The 20,223-nt window shown below is 41.4% G+C and overlaps 1 protein-coding gene across 3 annotated transcripts in view; it reads right to left on the bottom strand.

The window, feature by feature from the left end:
- Positions 1 to 1,489: 1,489 nt before the first annotated feature.
- pik3cb (phosphatidylinositol-4,5-bisphosphate 3-kinase, catalytic subunit beta) overlaps positions 1,490 to 20,223 on the bottom strand; it is a 69,038-nt gene continuing 50,304 nt past the window's right edge. For all 3 annotated transcript variants that reach the window (XM_084352086.1, XM_084352087.1, XM_084352088.1), the window contains 19 exons: positions 19,826 to 20,005; positions 18,340 to 18,507; positions 15,771 to 15,860; positions 14,720 to 14,974; positions 14,487 to 14,583; positions 14,244 to 14,374; positions 13,876 to 13,926; positions 12,744 to 12,932; positions 10,483 to 10,604; positions 10,033 to 10,176; positions 9,826 to 9,925; positions 8,770 to 8,966; positions 8,553 to 8,662; positions 8,265 to 8,343; positions 6,168 to 6,335; positions 5,943 to 6,066; positions 5,709 to 5,854; positions 3,556 to 3,688; positions 1,490 to 3,311 (listed from right to left, as the gene is read on the bottom strand). In XM_084352086.1, coding sequence (XP_084208212.1) covers positions 3,174 to 3,311; positions 3,556 to 3,688; positions 5,709 to 5,854; positions 5,943 to 6,066; positions 6,168 to 6,335; positions 8,265 to 8,343; positions 8,553 to 8,662; positions 8,770 to 8,966; positions 9,826 to 9,925; positions 10,033 to 10,176; positions 10,483 to 10,604; positions 12,744 to 12,932; positions 13,876 to 13,926; positions 14,244 to 14,374; positions 14,487 to 14,583; positions 14,720 to 14,974; positions 15,771 to 15,860; positions 18,340 to 18,507; positions 19,826 to 20,005 — 2,622 coding nt within the window. In that variant the 3' untranslated portion in view covers positions 1,490 to 3,173. The remainder of the gene's footprint in view (positions 3,312 to 3,555; positions 3,689 to 5,708; positions 5,855 to 5,942; positions 6,067 to 6,167; positions 6,336 to 8,264; positions 8,344 to 8,552; positions 8,663 to 8,769; positions 8,967 to 9,825; positions 9,926 to 10,032; positions 10,177 to 10,482; positions 10,605 to 12,743; positions 12,933 to 13,875; positions 13,927 to 14,243; positions 14,375 to 14,486; positions 14,584 to 14,719; positions 14,975 to 15,770; positions 15,861 to 18,339; positions 18,508 to 19,825; positions 20,006 to 20,223) is intronic.

Raw genomic sequence — 20,223 nt, forward strand, 5'->3', positions numbered from 1 at the left:
TCTCAGATTTTAATGCAACAATTCCTTATCAGTGAAGGTAACTAAGTACATTCACTCAAGTACTGTTTTGAAGCACAATTTCAATTTGCATTTCATGCTACTTTATGCTTCTCCACTCGAAATGTAATAATTTCTAACTTCAAAAATGTTAAATACTGTACTTTTTTTTTTTAAACACACATTTTGTCATAGCTATAGTCATTGGTTATTTTACAAATTAAAGGATAAGTTCACCCAAAAATGAAAATTCAGTTATTATCTCTTAAACCCCATGCTGATGGAAAATCAAGTGAAGTTTCGTGGACCACAAAACATTTCTGGAGCTTCACAGCCAAAGAGCATCGCAGCATTCTCCTAAACATCCTAAATTATAAAACAAAACCAAAAAAGTCAGAATAAATGGCTTTAGTACACAAGGATAGTTAAAATAAACCCCACCTTGCAAACTACAATAAACTGTTGCTACAGTAATGCAGCATAATTAATAATTGTATTATATAATAGTAAACAACTTAATTTAAAATTCCTATTTGTAAGATATAATTTTTAAGTTGCATTCCCAACTCGTCAAACATGACACTTTTGGATAGCGTGGGAAGAGGGGATGAGACTCATAAATCATCTTGTGGTTGGAACTTTAAACAACATTTACTTTGACAAGATCTGACACTACTATTCAAAGTTGTTGTACTTTTTGGGAACAATGCTGAGCCTTTACACTCCGTTTATGTCTCTATGCATAAAGTAGCAGAAAAATCAACCAAACAAAAGCAACTTAGCCTTTTTTAAAAATATTATTTCAGTTAATTTTACCTCAGCCACAGACTTGTTGAAATGTTTTTGCTGTTCTGCCTCAGTGACTTTTCTGCCCTGAAAATGACTACGTGCAGTGGGTCCAGTTGCTTGAAAGCGTAATGGTGGTGTTTTGACTGGAGAGTTTTCAAACTGTGAGCGAGCGTCTGTTTTATTTTCTCGTATGTGTGTCAGGGTTAGGAACAGTATTTTTTGCCCTTGGTCGAATCTAACATCTTCAAATAAGTCCTGTGTGTTCTCACTTGTTTAGTATTGTGCATCCCCTAACACTGAGGTGTGACCTTGAATACGAGGTCAGTATGTGCAGATACAGCATTATTTAGTGAGGCTTTTATACTTTAAGATTTGCCTCCTGTGAGATTAAAACCATACCATACGTTCTCATCTTCGCTGTGAAGCAGGGAATTTAAACTTATACCCCTCAACTATTTTGCACACATCTTTCAATGTATGAAAAGCAGAGCATATGAATTTATATGACTGCCTTCTATTTGTCAATGAGACTCCTTTTTTTATTTTCTGCTGCACATAAAACAGGTAAAAATAGCTTGGAATATATTTCTGAACAAGAATCAGGAAGATCTCCCAACTGAGAAAATATCCATGGTGCTGCTGTGAGTGGGTGCAGCCACACAACCCACGTCTAGAATTAAAAAAAACAGACTACAGGCAGAAATGCAGCGCGTTGGAAAATAACTTTAATAAAACTCCTATGAAAACAAAAACCAGCAAAACAATAAAAGCCTGTACATTTGACAATATCCAGTGTCTGAGACTTTTGAAGGCTAGTGGTGCGAAATACAGCTGCATCACACATAAACCGACAGAGAGAAACCATTATAGGCTTAGGCCCAGGCCTAAGGTTTTATATAATAGGATATGGTTCATATACTCGGATATTGCACGAAAATCAAACAGAGATGCAGATGCTGAGGAGCACCTTATGTCAAAAACAAGGAAGTAGCTTTGCATCGCAGTGTAATGTCCCTACTGATAGACCCTGCCCACACAGGCCCCAAACTCCGCCCACACCTGCTCGTATAAAAACAAATACACTTAAAAAGAGAGCGGCACATATTTTCACATTCAGTTCAGAGACAGATAATTAAAAACACAGTATGAACAACAGAACGACTACATGTTGCTTTTTGTTTTGGTCCTAACATGTTAAAAGCATCAGTTATTCCTCAGTGAGTTTATTTATCATGGTTGCTAGCATGAGTGGGATGGCGCTTTTAAAGGCTCACCTCCTTTTAGGCTTTCAGACAAGTTGACTAGTGATAACTCACAGCTGATAAAACTTTGTCCAATAATGCTCTTGATTTGACAATTTTGAAAGAAACAATGCACATTGTCATTTCAAAAATAAAAGAAACTCAAAATAAAGTGTTTAGTTAATTTAAAGACTATTTAAAAGTTCTCATATATATCTTTCTGAAAGCATACCGGTGTTCAATGGTTAAAATGAAGTGAGATTCAAACAGCGGACCAGAGGGCTCAGGGCATCTTTTTATCTAATCAATCCTTCTCTTTCATCATTATTTCCCTAGTACAAGTTTTCTCTGTGGACTAGTAAAGTAGTCTGGCACATAGACGTCTCATGATAAATTTTTGAATGGCAACAGAAAAAGAAAACTCATAAAAAATACAATCTTCCCGCAGTTTTGAGGCACACTTGGAGCGGCGGGAGCGAGACAGTTAAGATGCACTTCCTGTGGGCGTTGTGCACATTGTTTTAAGACATGGGGGTCAGACGTTTTTGTCCTTTCCTTTCTGCGCTTCCACACCCATCTGTTATCTCAGCTGTACTCAAAACAGTTCAGGGGTGTGGTCATACCATGTCCCCCTTCAGAGTCCATACAAGCCGAGTTTCAAGTCCATCTGACGAAATTCAACCACTCCAATACACGACTGTTGTTGTCAGCCCACTCCGTAGGGAGAGTGTGGGCAGAGTAGGTGCTTCACTTCCCTTCCTTTGGCTGTGTGCTCCATCAGCTGATGTGCCTGTGCAAAACTCGCAACGACTTAGCCCACCATGATTCCACAGAAATGTCAGAAGACCGTGAATTTGGATTTTCAGGAGGCACCATGCTGGAGTGATGCAAGGCGAGGAGGGATACAGGAAGTAAGGGTGCAGGCTAACTGAACAGTTTCGTAGGAGAGTAGGTTTACTCTGTGTGTACAGTAAGTGGGGGTGAATCTGCTCATGGTTGGGATATTCTGCTAGATTCCCTTCTTTAAACCAGGTTGGCTTTCACCCCATCTCCTTGGAACACCTTTGCCCTCCTGCGCAACTCACACACTCCTCCACTGTGTCCTCGTGGTCCCTGACCCCTGGCCTTTGAGGGGTCTGAGCTGCTCTAGGAGCGGTTGTCTTTGGCCACATTATGGGCCATCCAGTTGACTTTGGTTGTCCAGCTCTCTCTCAGGGCCTCGTCGAACTTCTGGCGGAACTGTTTCAGAGCCTCGTCGTCGGTTTTACCCAGAGCCAGAGAGTCCTGAGGAGGGAGGGTTTGAAGCAAATGAGGAGGATTAGTCGAGAGGGCAGATGAATTGACAAGTGTAGAGGAAATGAATGAAATGGGCACGGAATGTGTTTAAAATTGCAGCTAACGAATAATAAAATAATATAATTCAATAATCTACTCAATCTGAACTATGTAAATATACAGTTTCTCCCAGGCAACACATTGACACTCATTTTGCACATGTATAAAACCCGCTGGTGTGCCCGTGTGTTACCTTTAAGTACTGGATGTCTTTGACTGAGGTGAGCTCAGGCAGTCCAGCAGTCAGCATGAGGGCAAACAGTGTGATGAATAGGTTCCCATTCTTCCTCAATATTAGATAGGCTTCCTCACAGTACTGACGGAAACTACAAGAGCAACATAGACACACACATACACAGTTCATCATTTCTGAATTTTAAATACTGAAGTTCATAGTGATAGACATGATGTTCTCTTATGAGGCCTTTTATATGGAAAGTAGACAACATCCAAGATGTTACTGGCCTCCTTCAGCATTCCTTGTAAGTGTTTTGATTTATGTTGTGTCATGTTCTTAACCCCCCGTGTGTTGTTGCTGATGTACGGAGTCCAGAGGGGTCCAGAGGGGTCTGGCTGCTAGCGAACATGTTAGAATATTTCTTTATACATATCTGCAGATCTATGGCTGAAAAAAATGAGGTTTCGGGCACACTGTTTATCGTGGGCGACAAACACTTCCTTTACGTTTTAGGCCAACCATCATGTGACTTACTGCATTCTGCCTTTGTGTCAGCAAATGAGGTGGTTTCAGAGTCGTCATTACAACCACTGACTTTGGAAGCTACGAAACCTAAGTAATTAAAATGTGTATGCTAGTTAAATATGGTCCTCTATAGACAGCTCAGTTGTTGTGATGTTTAAGTAATCTATTGAGTGCTGAAAATCAAATGTAGACATTTACCTCAATACCCAGGTACAAAGGAATATGTTTTGAATATACTATCAGCCTTCCTATAGAGGGCATACTTCCACCCTGGTATTTCCGCTTCACAACATGATTTGTATACGTCTTCACCTTCTTATCCGATACTAGATGAACTCTTTCTTGAACCCACGCATACCACCGCTGACGCAGCAATGCACCACAACTGTACTTCTCTTTTGACGGATAAACATACTTGAGGATTGATCACTGTCTAGCTCATGGTCTCATATCAGGGCAGGAGATGCCACTAACATCCAGCTGTGGAGCTTAGTTGTTGGATAAGCAGCTTTAATGTCACATGTTCATACTGAGTTTGATATATAAAGCCATTTAGTCAGTGCAATTAATAATGTAAAGACTTGCACTTGCTTCAGACCATTAGTGGTTATTTCACGGTCACATGCTGCTAACAATCCAACACTCTCACACCATCTCAAACTCAGTGTGGCATGGCTTTGTCAAGGCTACTGTGATGTTCTCGACTACTTCACCACACATGAGAGCATCATACGTTTATTTAGATTACTTATGAGCTGTAGTAACTTCAGCTATAGAAACGGTTCATGGTACACAGGAGGACCTGTCTCCACATGCTTACCTTCCTGTGGTACATTTAAAAATGTAGGTCATAATAACACAGATTACTGTAACACGGGTATTTCCACTTTCACAACATGACCTGTTCCACCGCTGATATCTCACTGATAGTAACAGACAGACGCTGTGGTCTGTACATTTCCAGACTCATCATGTTCAGTGATGATATATTTAAGCTTGTCATCTGTATCCGGGAATAATAACCTACAAATGTAGTAAAAAGTGGTTTGAGAAAATCTACAGTACGAATAAAATATTGTGTTTTTTGAACATCTGAGTAATGTAGTATATAGTTATTAAATAAAGCAATATCAGAATTTAGCAGAATGTTTCACTTGGTACATTTTCACTTGAGGCAGCAGTCGGCATTACACAGTGCTGTTTCAAATGACACACCTTTTGTAGAAAAAAAATGCAACATCATCAAAGATTTAATTTATGGATCCAGGGAGACTTGACTATAAAAGGGCAGGTTTTGCTTTCTAAAGTCAGGTCTTGACTTGTTTTTATGCAAATTTTATCAGAGAACATTTCTCCTCAGTAAAACTTGATGTTCATCAGTGCCTGAGCTGCTACTGCCGGCTGCTGGTGGAGGAGGGTACTGCACGGACAAACTTGCGTAAGCTGAGGTTTGATTGTGATCCTCTATGTCCATGCATACATCTTGTGCCTCTGAAAGTCATGTCTTTCCTCAGGCGGTCCACCCTCATTTGGTATTTATACTCTTTCATCCCATAAAGTTATTGAGCCCTCTTTCTCCACTCTCCCAACAAATGTTAAACAACACTGGCTGAAGAAAAAAGGATAAACTAAATGGAACAAACCTGCCAAACTTCTCAGTGTATCCCGTCTTGCCTTGCTGTATGACATGGATGAAGTCGTGTGTGAGGATGAAAGGTACACGCTCTCTCTTGATGCCAAACTTGGACTTGAAGTTGCCCAGGATGTGGCCAAAGTCTATGTGGAAGAGCTGACAAACAAGAAGGCCAATATGTGAACACCGTAAAAGAATTAGAGACTGGATAATTCATACGAAGAAAACCAACAGTCTGTCCTACCTGTCCGGTGCTGCGGACCATGATGTTGTCGCTGTGGCGGTCTCCGATGCCCAGGACGTAGGTGGCTACACAGTAGCCTGCACATGACAGAGTGAACTCCTCGATGGCTCGATCAAGAGCGTCCCTGTCAATACAAAATATACACATGATACACTCTTATTCTCTTCCAATGGCGCCTCAGTGGTGCACTTATTGCACTCATGTAATCAGCAGGCAGCATCTTACCCAGAGTTTCTCTCTTTGAGCCAGTTGAGCAGAGCATCCTTGTTGAAGGCGGCGGCTGCTGCCACGTTGCTGCTGGTCAGCTGGATGTTGGCAATCGTGTCGGCTGATGAGACTACCTCGATCAGCCCTGCCCGGTCGCCTGTCGCTAGGCAACCATACGGTACAATTCTGCATGACATGTACAGGAAGAGAAGAAACAAGCTTAATCATATCATTGTGAATATATCCATCCTGGGCTGGGCGATATTGCTTCAAATAATATTAAGATTCATATCTTGATATTTTGAAATCACACCAAAAGCACTTCAGAAATGATAGGTCTGGGCGACAAACTGTCACCATATTTTTGACCAGTATTTTTGAACAGTATGGTATGACTGTTGGTACTTTCAAAAAATATTAACATGACATCTTTGATAAATATTCATTAGTAATGTGGATATAATGACTAAGAGGGAAAAGGCAAGTACCAGAAGAAGCAGAACAGGTTGGTAAGTTCAGAAAATGGCATCACTTTACTGTAATGCAGCCTTTAAAACTAGGAAAAGACAACACTTATGGCATACCACAATATAACAACATCCAAAATCAATGACAATAAATGATCTCATATCATCGTAACAATAGAATATATAAGTGATATATTGCCCTAATGCAGAACACATAATCAGGCCTTTTTTTCCGCATGAACACTTGTTAATATATTTTTCACAATCAGTAAGCCTTGAAATATAACCACTAGCTTTTTATGAATGCCCCATTTCTGATTTGGTTTACGCTTGAAATACTCTGCATATACGTTCTGTATTAACTATCAGATCAGATGTATTAGTAACAGTGTCTGATTTTTGTCACATTTATTTCAATATACAAATGAATACACTTAATAACATGACTCAGAAAAGTCTTTGCAACATGAAGGAAAAGTCTGCTTTGGGTCATTCGAACAGGCAGTGTATGCACAGCATTGTGTGTGCTGCTGTAGATTCATTTCCACTGTTGTGTATTCATGAGATTAAGCTATTAGGCAGTGGGCTATTTGCAAGTACATTCATATCCACTCCCCTGGGTGCAATTTCCTCCGTCAGACAGTATCAGTATCCTACTGTTTACACCGAGTTGAGACAGGACAGATGGGAACATTTGGTGAAGAACATATGGCGGTTACGTGATGGCACGCAGATCAGCCAGATGATGATACGTTTTCTAAGTCATGCACTTTATCTTCTTCTTTCTGCCCACAAGATGGCAGTAGGTCTTCATTTTACAGGATGCAGAATTTCATGACCTGGACATAGTGACCCCCAACGTCTTACATATCAGACAGCCATGAGCTCAAAACACACTATACTTCCAGATTTCATTTTCAGTCTGACAGAGATTTAATGGAGACCAAATGCCTTTAAGTCATTTCCTCCTCAACTTGGTGGGTGTTGAGTTTAAATAACTAAAAAAATTGACTACAGCAAGCCAACAAGTACGGGTACGTGTGGTAAAATCTATCAGCAAGAAACCACAGAACAAACTCACATCCAACACATCATAGTGGTTTAATTACATTGTCCCTCCTTTCATTCACAATGTCCCATCACTGTGTTTGAACTCTGAACCTCTGTCCCTGTAATCCGAAGCACCGTCCTAAAGCTCAACTGTCAAAACAACCCCCTCCACTGCTCAGCTCCAGATGTGTCAGTGTATGACGAAGGGAGAAAAGGGGTTTGTAAAAGTGCGAAAGTGTGGATTTGATTAGGATGTAATGCAGTTATTGTGTGTGTGAGTGTGTGGATGAATGTCGAGGGTGTAAGAGGGTTGGAGGTCAAACTAGCATGGGGTAATTTAGTGTCTCCCCTCCTCTGCTGCACCCCACCAAAGCTTCCCCTTCCCTGCGGAGAGCAGGAACAAACAAGCTCGACAAAGGCTGATCGTTTAACACACACACACACACACACACACACACACACACACACACACACACACACACACACACACACACACACACACACACACACACACACACACACACACACACACACACACACACACACACACACACACACACACACACACACGTACAGATACAAAGCCAAAAAAACTCACCTGAGGTCCAGACTAGCCTCCTTCCATAGGCGATCCATTAACCTCAAAATCTGGAGGGTCAACATGTCTTGTCTTAGGTCTGTGGAAAGGGAATAGGTGAGGAAGAAAAGGGACATGTTTCTAAATTCTGAAAAAATGTGCTTTGAAAAGCAAAACATTACTTAAAGGTGGAAAGTGATTTGTATCCCTGACCATCATGACCTCAAAGTATCTCCACTTCTCCTCCCTCCCAACATCTTTTCTCTTTCATCCCACACCTCCGTCCCCCCGTTCTTTGATTCCACCTACCATCTCCATTCTTGAAGATGATTCCCAGCGTGTCTCCCCCCAGGAGCTTGTTGTTGTAAACAATCCAGAGTGGCTTCATCTTAGAGTCCATGTACCGACACTTCTCCACGCTGACGGCAGGAGGAGAGAGAGACGGTGAATTTCATTGTGAAACAGAAGAGAAAAAGTACAATCTGATCTGAAGCTTGGACCAGTGATCAGAATAGTGTTCTCTTACTTGATGCCAGACAGCAGGACATTGGGGTTTAGAGGGGAGTACAGGTCTGACAGAGTCTCTGAGTAGCCGCTCTGCCTCAGACAAGTCATCATGGCCTCCTTAGTCAACATTGCCTCCTTGGTCTTACTCCGAGCGTTCTTGATGGTTCCCAGCTTGATGAGCTCATTCACTGACTTTAGCTTACTCAGGGCCTCCACCTGGTACAGACAACATTAATTCATTTTTTTTTAATAATCCCTGTTATATCCCTCCTTAAGCAGACTATGTCAGCAGTGTGCATGCTCTTCCAAACAGGAAGGTGACCAGATAAATGACTTTGCTGATGAGGAAGTAGGAGGATGCGTCCACAGGAGGAACTGTCAGAATCAACAGTGTGGAGGGCAAAGGTTAGAGGGCAGGAGGGTGACGCTGCTGTCACTGTGACGGGCTAAAAATACCATAGATCGAGTCCTACTGGGGATCAACAATAGACTACAGCTGTTCTGGTTTTTAAGTACTAGTAGAGTAATAGTCCGAAGCACAGCTATGTCATGTATCATTTGCTCTGATGTCTCACCACCTTCCCATTTAGACAGATTTCCCTTTGACCTGGTTTGTGACTGGCCATAACCACCTTTTAACTAACATGGGGCAGGTTTGATACAATGACAGAGGAGTGTCACTGGTGCAGATTGGTTGTAGCTCTATACAGTTGGTCTAGTCAGCAGGTCTGTCCAGTGAAACACACCAGACTCAAAGAGCTCAGATCAATGTGTTTCAGTGCTGATCAAATATGAATCAAGAGTATTTTACTGCATTGCCTATTTCTTGTCTTGCTTGTTATGCTGTAATTTGAGAAATTTTGTGGCCAGGCTGCCCTTTTTTTCTGCTTGAAAATGGACAAAGCACCATCGTGACTTGCTGCTCTGATTGGTTGTAGGTCTATCCAATTATGTCCAGAGGCATTTCAGACTTCACCTGTTGATAATGCCACTTAGAAATTGAAAATGAATTGAGGCGTCCCGGAGTCTTACACGTTAGTCTAGGATGTGTATTTGTTTGTTATGTGACACATACCTGTTTCTTTAAAACCTCAATATGAGGGATGCTGCCTCTACAGTAGGCCTCCAGGATGAGGGAGAACTGGACTGAAACAGCTGGCATGTGGATCTCTGACCTATAGAGGGCAGCAGAGAAGAGAATGAACTTGAGACTCAACTGATTTCACAAACAGCCGCCTTCCCTTTCTTTCTATGTACACACAGACCACGTTTCCATACACACCTTAGGTGCCAGAAGAGGAAGTGTCCTATCTTGCGGTTGCCCTGTGCACGCTCCAGCAGGAAGTGGGTGAGGGCGCAGTCGTAGTAAGGCTCATAACGCAACACTTGCACCAACTGTAGCAAGTACTGCGCCAGCTCCTCATTACTGGTGAAGGGAGAGAGGAAAAAGAGAGAGAGAAGCATGAGAGGAGATTTTTCTAGCTTTTACATTTCTTTCATTTTAAAACCATTAGCTTGATTTCAAAGGGTGATGTGCCTTTGTCTCTCTATAGGAGAAGGAACAACACATAGCAGCACTATCCCCTGACAGCAAGAAACAGGGGGAATGTAGCAAAGTCTGATGGATTGCAGTGGATGATGATATGAATGTAGAGGCTTGAAAAGACAAGTAAAACAGGGAAGGCTACTGTATTATATAAAACTGTGTGTGTGGGTGGATACATATGTTTACCTCATATCACGCAGACAGCCCACAGCGTATTCTCTGACATACTGGTCAGGGTAGTTGAAGTCCAGAAGCTCCAGAGCATCTCTGGGACACAGTTTGGGCCAGATCTGAAGCAGTGCCTGGAGCTGAGACCCACACAGACAGATACTCAGAAACGTATACGCAGAAGTTTAATCAGAGTTACATACATAAATATAGTCCTAGTGTAGCTCGGTGAATAAAATGTTTATTAGAAACCACATGACTGCACAGTTAGTCTTACAGGATCGACAATTGTGATCAAGATTTTCTTTTTTGTAAATAAATGTAAGTTGTTCAGGTTTGAAATGAACACTTTATGTTTAGCTGGCCCTCTATCTTGCACTTGTCGCCGCTCATAAGTAAACTGACTGTCACAGTAGGGCTGGGCGATATGGCCTCAAATCAATATCACGATATATTGAGCAACTCACCTCGATAATGATAAATGAACGATAAGTACAATCCCCCCACCCCCCCCACCCCACCCCGACGCCTAAAAAAAAGGTAGTGTCACTTGTAAACAAATAATAAATAATGTAATGAACAAAAATGTCAATAAAACACTATTGCAAATAACACTGCCATGTGACAGGTGACAACTTTAAACTCTTTTAAACAAATAAGAGCACTGATGATTAAGAATAAGAGGGGCTTGAACAGGGCACTTCAAAAAGGAGCAGCAGACTTGGTATCCTGACCTGTTTACTCAGACTAGTGTTGTAGATGTGAATCTGACTCATGGTTGCATGTGATCACTCTACTCTACACACTAGTGTTTACTCCAGGTTCTGCTAAGAAACACTAGCATGTTTACCATTTCAGGTTTCAGGCAGGATCTGAGGCATGTAACAATGTTTCCTCCAGAACTGAAAAAGCCACTTTTAAGATTCACCGTAGTTTCGTTTCCAGGTCAAACTCATTTACAATGGAGGTGCACGGGTCAACTTTTCTGTAGCATCAAAATCGCTATTTTTAAAACACTAAGAAGACTCGACACAACATGAAACTTTGCTCGTAGTATCACCAGGGTCCCTACACCTGAACACGAGCATTGAGAACATCGTTTGTGGACACGAAGTTTGCTAAAAAGAAGGTTTTTAAACAACTCACGTTAGCATTAGCAGTAGCAGTCCTGCCAGTCGCGATGCGTCGATCCCCGAAGGAGAAAGCTCCATGTTACATCGGGGATCGACGCATCTCGACTGGCAGGACGGCTAAGCTAACGTGACTTGTTCAAAAACCTTCTTTTTAGCAAACTTTGTGTCCACAAACGATGTTCTCAGTGCTCGTGTTCATGTGTAGAGACCCTGGTGATACTACGAGCAAAGTTTCATGTTGTGTCGAGTCTTCTTAGTGTTTTAAAAATAGCGATTTTGATGCTACAGAAAAGTTGACCCGTGCACCTCCATTGTAAATGAGTTTGACCTGGAAACGAAACTACGGTGAATCTTAAAAGTGGCTTTTTCGTCGTAATTATGCTTTTAACAAAGGTTTGACTCGTGTTCATTCACAAAATAAGCCGAGGTTGCATTTTGGCAACAGTTACACATGAATATACCGGTAGCCTACCTACACACACACAGCCAAACAAGACAAAAACGACTTTTTTTTTTTTTTTTTTACACACCGAACATACCGACATGGGCAAAATGACGTCGGTTATCGTCGTAAATTTCGGTATCGGTACATTTTCGGTTTATCGCCCAGGCCTATGTCACAGGTGTTTGTTTCATGTGTACTGTGATCAATCAGTCTCTGCTGCTCAAACACAGTACAGGCTGAAGCGAACAGCAGTGTCTCTCAATAAGTAACATGCAGTGTTATGTAACACCATCTATGTAGAGAAGTTTGTTTATTACTGAACCCAATTCTAGTTGTATTAAGCTTTCAGAGTGCAAGTTCATTTCATTAACATATATTTATAATATTTTTTATTCCAAGGCAGATTCATTCAAATCTGATAGTGAGGCTAGTTTTCTGTAAATTCAACTTTAACATCACATCTGAAGAAGTAGAAGAAGAAGAGGGAGGAGGCATGCTTTATAATCCTTTGAGGGAAATTAAATTAAATATATTTTTTTAAAAGTACACAGTTTTGAACCAAGTCTGTTTTTTTAATAGCTTCTATAGATGTTGAATTGGTAAAACTACTTTTACTTGCATTTATCTGTGGTGTCCCCAAACTGTAGACTGTAAAGAACTGACTGAACTTAAATATTTAAACAGTGGATACGCTGTCTAACCTGGGCCATGTCCTCATGTTTGCTCCACTTGACGGAGAGTAGCAGCTTGGGCAGCGACTGAGGGAAATTTTCTCTACAGTCATAGCGTAGTGTCCAGATCAAATCCTTCTCGTTTTCACACAGCTGAGAGAGTGCATCACGCTCCATGATCTCCTTCAGCTCTATGTGGAACTTCTTGCCACCACGACCCTGAGAGAAATGACGAGGAAGGAAGAAAGGTCAGTTGGGCGGGCAGTTTGGCAAAGAGAAGATAAAGAAGATACAGAGGTAAGAAAGAATGAGAGGATGAAGGAGCACTGATGAAGGAAAACTGGAAGCGGCCAGGATGTGGCAGGAAATGAGACGATGATGATGAGTAGCAGCAGTGACTGTGAAGAACCACAAGATGGCAGGAGTGCTTCAACAAGTTCTAATGAACTGCCTTGAATGCAATTCAACACATTGAACAAACCAAGGACCAACACTGAATAGTCTCAGAACAGGTTGTAAATTGTCTGATTCAAAGGGGACACATATTCTTTAATCAGCCAATAATATAAATGTTATGAGTAATAACATTTATATTATTACAACTTTGATTATAGAGAAATAATATGTGAGGAACTACGTGGATCAATGAACAGAGTGTAAACAACTTGACATACAGTGAAAAATAGACACAAAATTGTAGTTGGTGCTAATCTAAGGTTTCACATACACACATCTCACATTAAAGGGGTGTGTTCAGGCATGCCCTCAACATGAACACAGGATTACGTAAGTGGCTGTAACACGCCCAGGAGCTGGGTTTTAGTCGCGGGGCGGTGAGACAGGAAAACGTACAAATAATCTGATTAGCGTCTCCAGTTTTGAAGGGGCTTGAAATATTTTTGCTGCTACACCCTGACGAAGTGATAACAATGGGTTTCCAAGGCAACAAGCTGTACAGGCCGATGTACATGTGGTGTGTGTGTGTGTGTGTTAGAAGTGTGCGTGAGGGGGGAGAGACAGAGAGCAATGATGCAGCATGTCCATTTGTTACAGGCCAACTTGAGACAAATACGTCACTTTATCTTTACCTGGTTTGTCTTGTTTGTATTCTGAATGCATTTGGGCATGTTCACACAATTATCTTCACTGTACATGAGCTCACCATGTTTGCGCAGTCACTTGCTCCGGCGATCTCTGCAGCTTTTTCCAGTATCTGCAAAACAGTAAGTGAGCACAGTTTGAGTGAACACACACATTAGGCAGGCCGAGCAAATCTTGATCCTCTCGTGCTAACAGCCACCACTTGATCATTATCACTTGGTACCATCATGAAGAGCACTTAGCCACTGCAATGACAAATTCAACTGCACTCGAGTCTTCGCCACAGAGGTTTAATCCTGTCAACTAAGTTCAAATATAGTCCGAGTATGGCACTGTCTTGACATGTTTGTTGTGTGCATTACACATTTATTGGCCCACAGGTATGTTTCTATGAGTGAGACTGAGTGTAATGACTGAAGGCTGTCTTACCTTGTCAAAGGGAGGAAAGATGATGGGATGTGGCGAGTACTCTGGGAAGTGGATGTGCAGTGCTGTAGCGTTCTCAGTGTACGGGTTGGTCTGAATGGTTCCTATGGGATTCAGCATCTCTTCAAGTTCATCTGATTGAGACACACAGACACACATGAAACGACATACGTGCATTAAGTGCAGCAATGGTAAAGCTCATTTAACCCTAGTTCAACTGCATTCATAGATATAGAGGGTGCATACCAGGAAAGGAAGACCAGCAGTGAAGGATGATGTCTCCGGTCTTCAGCTGGCCTTTGTAGTCAAACACCATGGTGTTGACCCAAGCTATGGGGTAGTGCTGGATCACACAGGTCAAACATAGTGAAATGAATTATTAGTTAAAGCGTATAGTATTTAGTTTAGTATATGTGTTACCTTATTAAAACCACTGCAAACTGCAGACGGTGTGGGTTTGTGTACAAGCCTTCTCTTACCACTTTCCCTGCTTTGCGGATGGTCTGGTATTTGTTGATGTGAGCATTTTTGGTGGACTTCTGCTTCTTGACCTTATCCATGACGGCATAGATAGCAAAGCAGAGGCGGGTCATGCGCGGCAGGTCAGAGACGGAGATGTCAAACTCCAGCGTGCTGTCTTTCCACGTGTGGTCTGAGCGTCCGCTGCTCTCACTGCTCACCGCCGGCTTGCACAGAAGCTCAGTGCCATGGAAGAGCCCTGCCCTCACCTGTACCTGTGTGGGTAGAAGCGGTTGGCAAGGATATTAATATCATACTTATCTTTGAATTTATTTATTTAAAAAGCCAGCCTGCTCCAACCTTTAATAAGATATTAAAGGTGCATGATTTGTCTGATGTTCTCTGAACTTTTTCATATTTCCAACAAATGCCATGAACATACCAAAAACAACAGTTGATTATGAATACACATTCAGTCCTACTGATGATGCAAAATTTTTAAAAACGGTTCACAAAATTACAGTTTCAGTTTAAAAAAGCTCTAGCTTTTCACGAACGTTACTCAAACAGGAGTGCCTTTGTTGGAAAATACTAATCCCCATTTGGTGCAGAACACTGTTTGAAGGATCGACTTAAAATAAACTACAGTGTGTGTGTAATAAAGGAACATGTCAGCCAGTGTGACAGTGTGACTCACACTGTTTTTAATAGTTTTTGGAGAACAATGGAGCTCTATTGCACAGAGAAATAAGATACTGTATATCAGGCTGTGGCAACAAAACCATATTTGTTAATAAGACCCAATCACTGTTGGGTGTTTATGGGCTTTCCTAAATATGTATATAAATATAAAAAAAAAATATCGCAAAATGTATCCTTTAATGCCAACTTGTTTTCTTAGCTCAGCTTCATGAAAACAAACAGAGATCAACATGATAATCTGAAGTGTTCAAGCCTCATATTCAAGCCAAAGCTGTTATAAAAACCTTAAATGTGAAACCGACTGTGCTTGCGGTGACATATTAACAGGAAATTGCGTGTTTTATGGATGTGGACAAAGCAGGAGTTTACCTTGGCAGTCTCCTCTGCGTTCACCTTGCTGCCTTTCACTAGGACTATCTTAAACGGGATAGACACGTCCCACACACACGTCTGTACTTGCTGCAGAGGGAAAGTGAGAGGAGAAAGAGAGACTTGCAATGAGTGAGCAGTATTAGCATAATGAGCTGTCAAAATATGTACTTCCACACCCTGCTTCTTCACACCCACCAGTTCCCTGCACACATACACCCACCAGTTCCCTGCACAGACACACACACACAGAAAAACACAAACAATGTGAGGGGTCAGGCAGGTCAGTCTGATGTCAAGCCAAGTGGATTTGCGAGGGTCAGCAGTCAGCAGGAAAAACAGCATCACATGACACCTAGAGTCTCTGAACATGACTAACTAGCGCACTTCCTGCTGTTTACTGCCTTTGTCTTTGTGGGTGGATGTACTGTATGTGTTGGTGTGTTTAAATAACGGAGTGTGATGGTGTGTGTAATTAGCTTCTTGTCAGATAATAGACTATATTTGTGTCTGACTCTACTATTACAAGACCTCCTTGTACTGTAGCACCACGGACACCCTGTCCCTCTGTTCCCTTCTCTTGCTTTGTTTTGACCAAATTATCAGTCAGGTCTGCTTCCACACTATAGCAGAGCATCCAATAACAGGCTCCTTTCCCGAAAATATATCTCACTTCCTGTCACAGACAACAACACTGCTATGGTAAACTTAGTCCGACAAGAATCTCTGTCTGCCTCTGTGTCTCCAATCTCCCTGCACTGAGCTGCACTGCTATACAATATATTTGCATAGCCCATACAGTACAATAAAGTAACAGACAGGGATGCACTGATGTATTAGCTAAACATTTGCCTTGTTGATTGCTATTGGCCTATCAGCAAATAAGATGACATTCACCGAAGGCAGTGACAGATGTTTATCTGATGTGTTACATCAGGTTTTGCGCTGACACATTCATGAGCTACTGACTTGTGACATCCCTGCCATCAGTTTTTACAGCTATTTAAGTAATGAAAACTTTGTATCATGGGTAGGTAAGTAGCTGGGCAAAAAGGCTGTTGAAGCAGTTACTTCTCAAAAAAATCATAAAAGCAGAGGACCTTTTATCTTTGTGTCTTAACATCATAGAGGGAGGGAGAGGATCACAGAAACTGAGGGCAACAGAAAGTCTGAGATATAACATGGAGCAAGTCCCAACCTGGCTTTTTAAGTTACCCGTAAAATGTTCAAATCTGTTCTAAGATCAATAGGTGTAGACTACAGAGAAACGAGAATTAGTAAAACCTGATCTCGTTTCTTAATGCCAGTTAATCTATTAGCAGGCAGCTGATTTTTGAGCAAGCAGCAAACTCAACACAACTTTTAATGTTTCCCAAAAGCAAAATCCCAAAAAATAATGTTTACTAAAAGTGCTTGACATTCTCTGAATCTTTAAGACTCAGATGTCTTAGTCTCCAGAAAAGTAAAACAAATATCTTTCACAATTGTTGGATATTCTACAATATATTATTAGTTGCAGCCCTAACCAACTATCTGGACACTATTTCCATTTATTCAGGGCTTCATGGGGCACATGGAGAAGCATGCATTTATTAAATTATACACCTATGTGCTTGTCAGCCTCACCGACCACAACACTGATTGCAACACTCAGTTATTTTCAGTAATATTATTTATAATATCACTGGAATTAATATTATATTATTTACAGTAAACATGTGGAAGTGAGGTATTGACGGCTGTTTTTACTGTAAACAACAAAAATGTTTCGTCAAAAGGTGGGAACGGTAACATAGTTATAGCTGTTTTAATGCTCTTATGATTATAAGTGATAAAAATAATGTGGTAAAGTTTCATAAGATGATTCACAACGGTTATATTTACAGACTTTCCAAACCACACATTCACCAGGCATCAAAAGTCAACTTGACATCAGCCAGTAAAACCCCTGGGAGACTCGCTAACGAAGGCCAATTAAATTCAACCTGACATTTAAAATGTGGATGCACACATCCAGGGGTGATGTCACTGCGCACCTGGTGGCAGCATCAGTGAGGAGCCAGTGAGATTTTCTGACAACGTGGCAAATGCTGGCAGGGCAGTGCACGCTTGCTCCGACACACTCAGTACACTGCCTCATAAAAGACAGGTGGCAGCTGCCAAGTGCATGTTTACTCAGTAAACTTCCACACCTGCCTCGCTCAGCGCAGGTGGATCAATCAAACTGTGGAGCTTTTACTATTTTGGTGAACCAAGAACAATATTCAGGACACACTGGCGGATATTGGGTGGTTGTTATCTTTGGGTACATGAAAAAAATCTTTATTACAGCCTCGGTTTGAGTCCTAGTGATGCCAAATATCACCAATCAAATTTGCATGCACAGTTTCCACATTAATCAAGTCAAAAGTCAAAACAATCAGTTGAACTGCATATGTGGCTGTTAGTAAAGCGCCTTAGTAAGTTCCCCTGAAAACAGCAGCAGATATTAAACAGATAAAAGCATTGCAACACAGAGGTGAGAAGTACAGTCATTTATACAGACACACACACACTTTACTGGACTAACCGTGGGAATCCTTCTCTTGGGAGGTAGCGGTAAAGGTGGATTGGAGGACTTGCGAGAGACCACAGCTCCGATGGCAGAGATATCCTTATCAAACATGGCCTTGACGTTGCTGGTGTGGACCAGAGTTAGGTGTGGAGGCTCCTTGGCTTGCATGCATGTGCGGATGTACTGCAAACAAGACAGGACAGGAAATCTGTTGCTGTGTGCATATCTAATGTGTCAAACACAAAAAAAGCTAGATCCCTTTTTTATATGTTAGCTGTATGTTAAAGTTGAACTGTGAAAACATTGCTATTTATTAGAAATGGAAGTGGAACTGCTTTTTAGAAAGAATCAGGTCAATTACTTTTAGGACAGAAAAGTAAACAAGCGTGTGAAATTTATGCACAGCTTGTCAGCACACTTGATCAAATTAACATACAAGAGCGCACACAGACAGGAAACCATCCAATTTCAAATGCTTTGGTGTAATAAATGACTTCAAACTCATGTTAAAAAACAACACTAAGCTTACTGAACTTGAGATACCTACACATTTAGCTACTTTGGAAAAATATTTAATTTCACGATAAATGTCTGATAAAAAGGCCTCCTGATTCAAAACATTTTACTTTCACAGAAATACAACAGTAACCTTGTACAATACAAAAAGCAAACAGTGAAAGCATCTTAAAGAAAGAACACACTGTGAAATATGTTATTCCATCGAGGTCATTCATTCTCTCCTCGATCACAAACAACCAGATTAGTGACAGTAACTGTTCTTCTTTTGTCAAACTAATGTTACTGATGTTCACATCTCTCTGCTTATAACAGTCACGTGCCAGCATGCTAATGTATGCTTCACCTGCTATGACCCTTCCATAATACTGTGCTTCCTGCAGAAAAATGCAACCATGCTACTTTTAATGCTCTGTGAATTCTTTGTCTATTGTGCTCTTCTCAATCCCACTCCCATCTGCAACTGGCCACATGACTAATACATTTAAAATGTTCATTATTGTGCACGTTTTTAAAAAATAAATAACTCTGTCTAGAAAATAAAAAACAATAAACATCGAGCAGATATTTAATGTCTGAGGGATGGATGAGACTACTGTACAAGCTTTCCTCAGTTCCGTTGCTCCAGTTACAGTGAGTTGAACAAAGTTAGTGCCAGCATCTGGCATGAGCTGACTGAAGGATGCGTTTTGTGTGCACATTTGGCCATAATGTTAGCTGCCTGAATGTTTATGAAACAGTTGAAAACAATTTACACATAAACATGCATACTGTAAACATACAATCCACCATGTGCACCGCAACCAGGAAGATTATTGTTGAGCCATCAGCTGCTTGAACTCTTACAAAGCAGTCATAAAACAGGCTTTGGGATTACTGTCACACCAGTGTCACACTAGAACGATCACTAACCATGCTGTATATATTCAGAAAGGTCCATCAATCACTGATAGCCACCTGACCTAGTTACAGTGTGTCCACTGACCTTGTACTGAATCAGAGGTTGGTCTCCACAGAGGAACTCCAGACAGTGGCTGACCCGCAGTACATACTGACCCCTCCACGTCTCCTCCTCCGGCGCGTGGGTGGTCAGCCACTTCCTCACAGCCAGCTCCATCAGCTCCATGGGGGTGCAGGATGATGGCACCTTCACACTGGCTGAGTCCTGCAAGCCAAGACAGGAAAACAGAGACAGAGAGATGGATTTGAGTGTTCACTAGTGCTCAAATGGATAACTTCATGAAAACTATTTTTTACTAAAAACACGTAAAAAAAAAGAAAAGATTTGTGTGTTCCGCCATCTAGCAGCACCACGGTTAATGTGGTGACAAGCAGTGTCTGCCTGCTGAAATTGATAGCAGCATGGTTAGTTGGATTGACGAT

This window comes from Pagrus pagrus (assembly GCF_965226575.1).
Source record: "Pagrus pagrus genome assembly, chromosome: 4".
Classification (NCBI taxonomy): Eukaryota; Metazoa; Chordata; class Actinopteri; order Spariformes; family Sparidae; genus Pagrus; species Pagrus pagrus.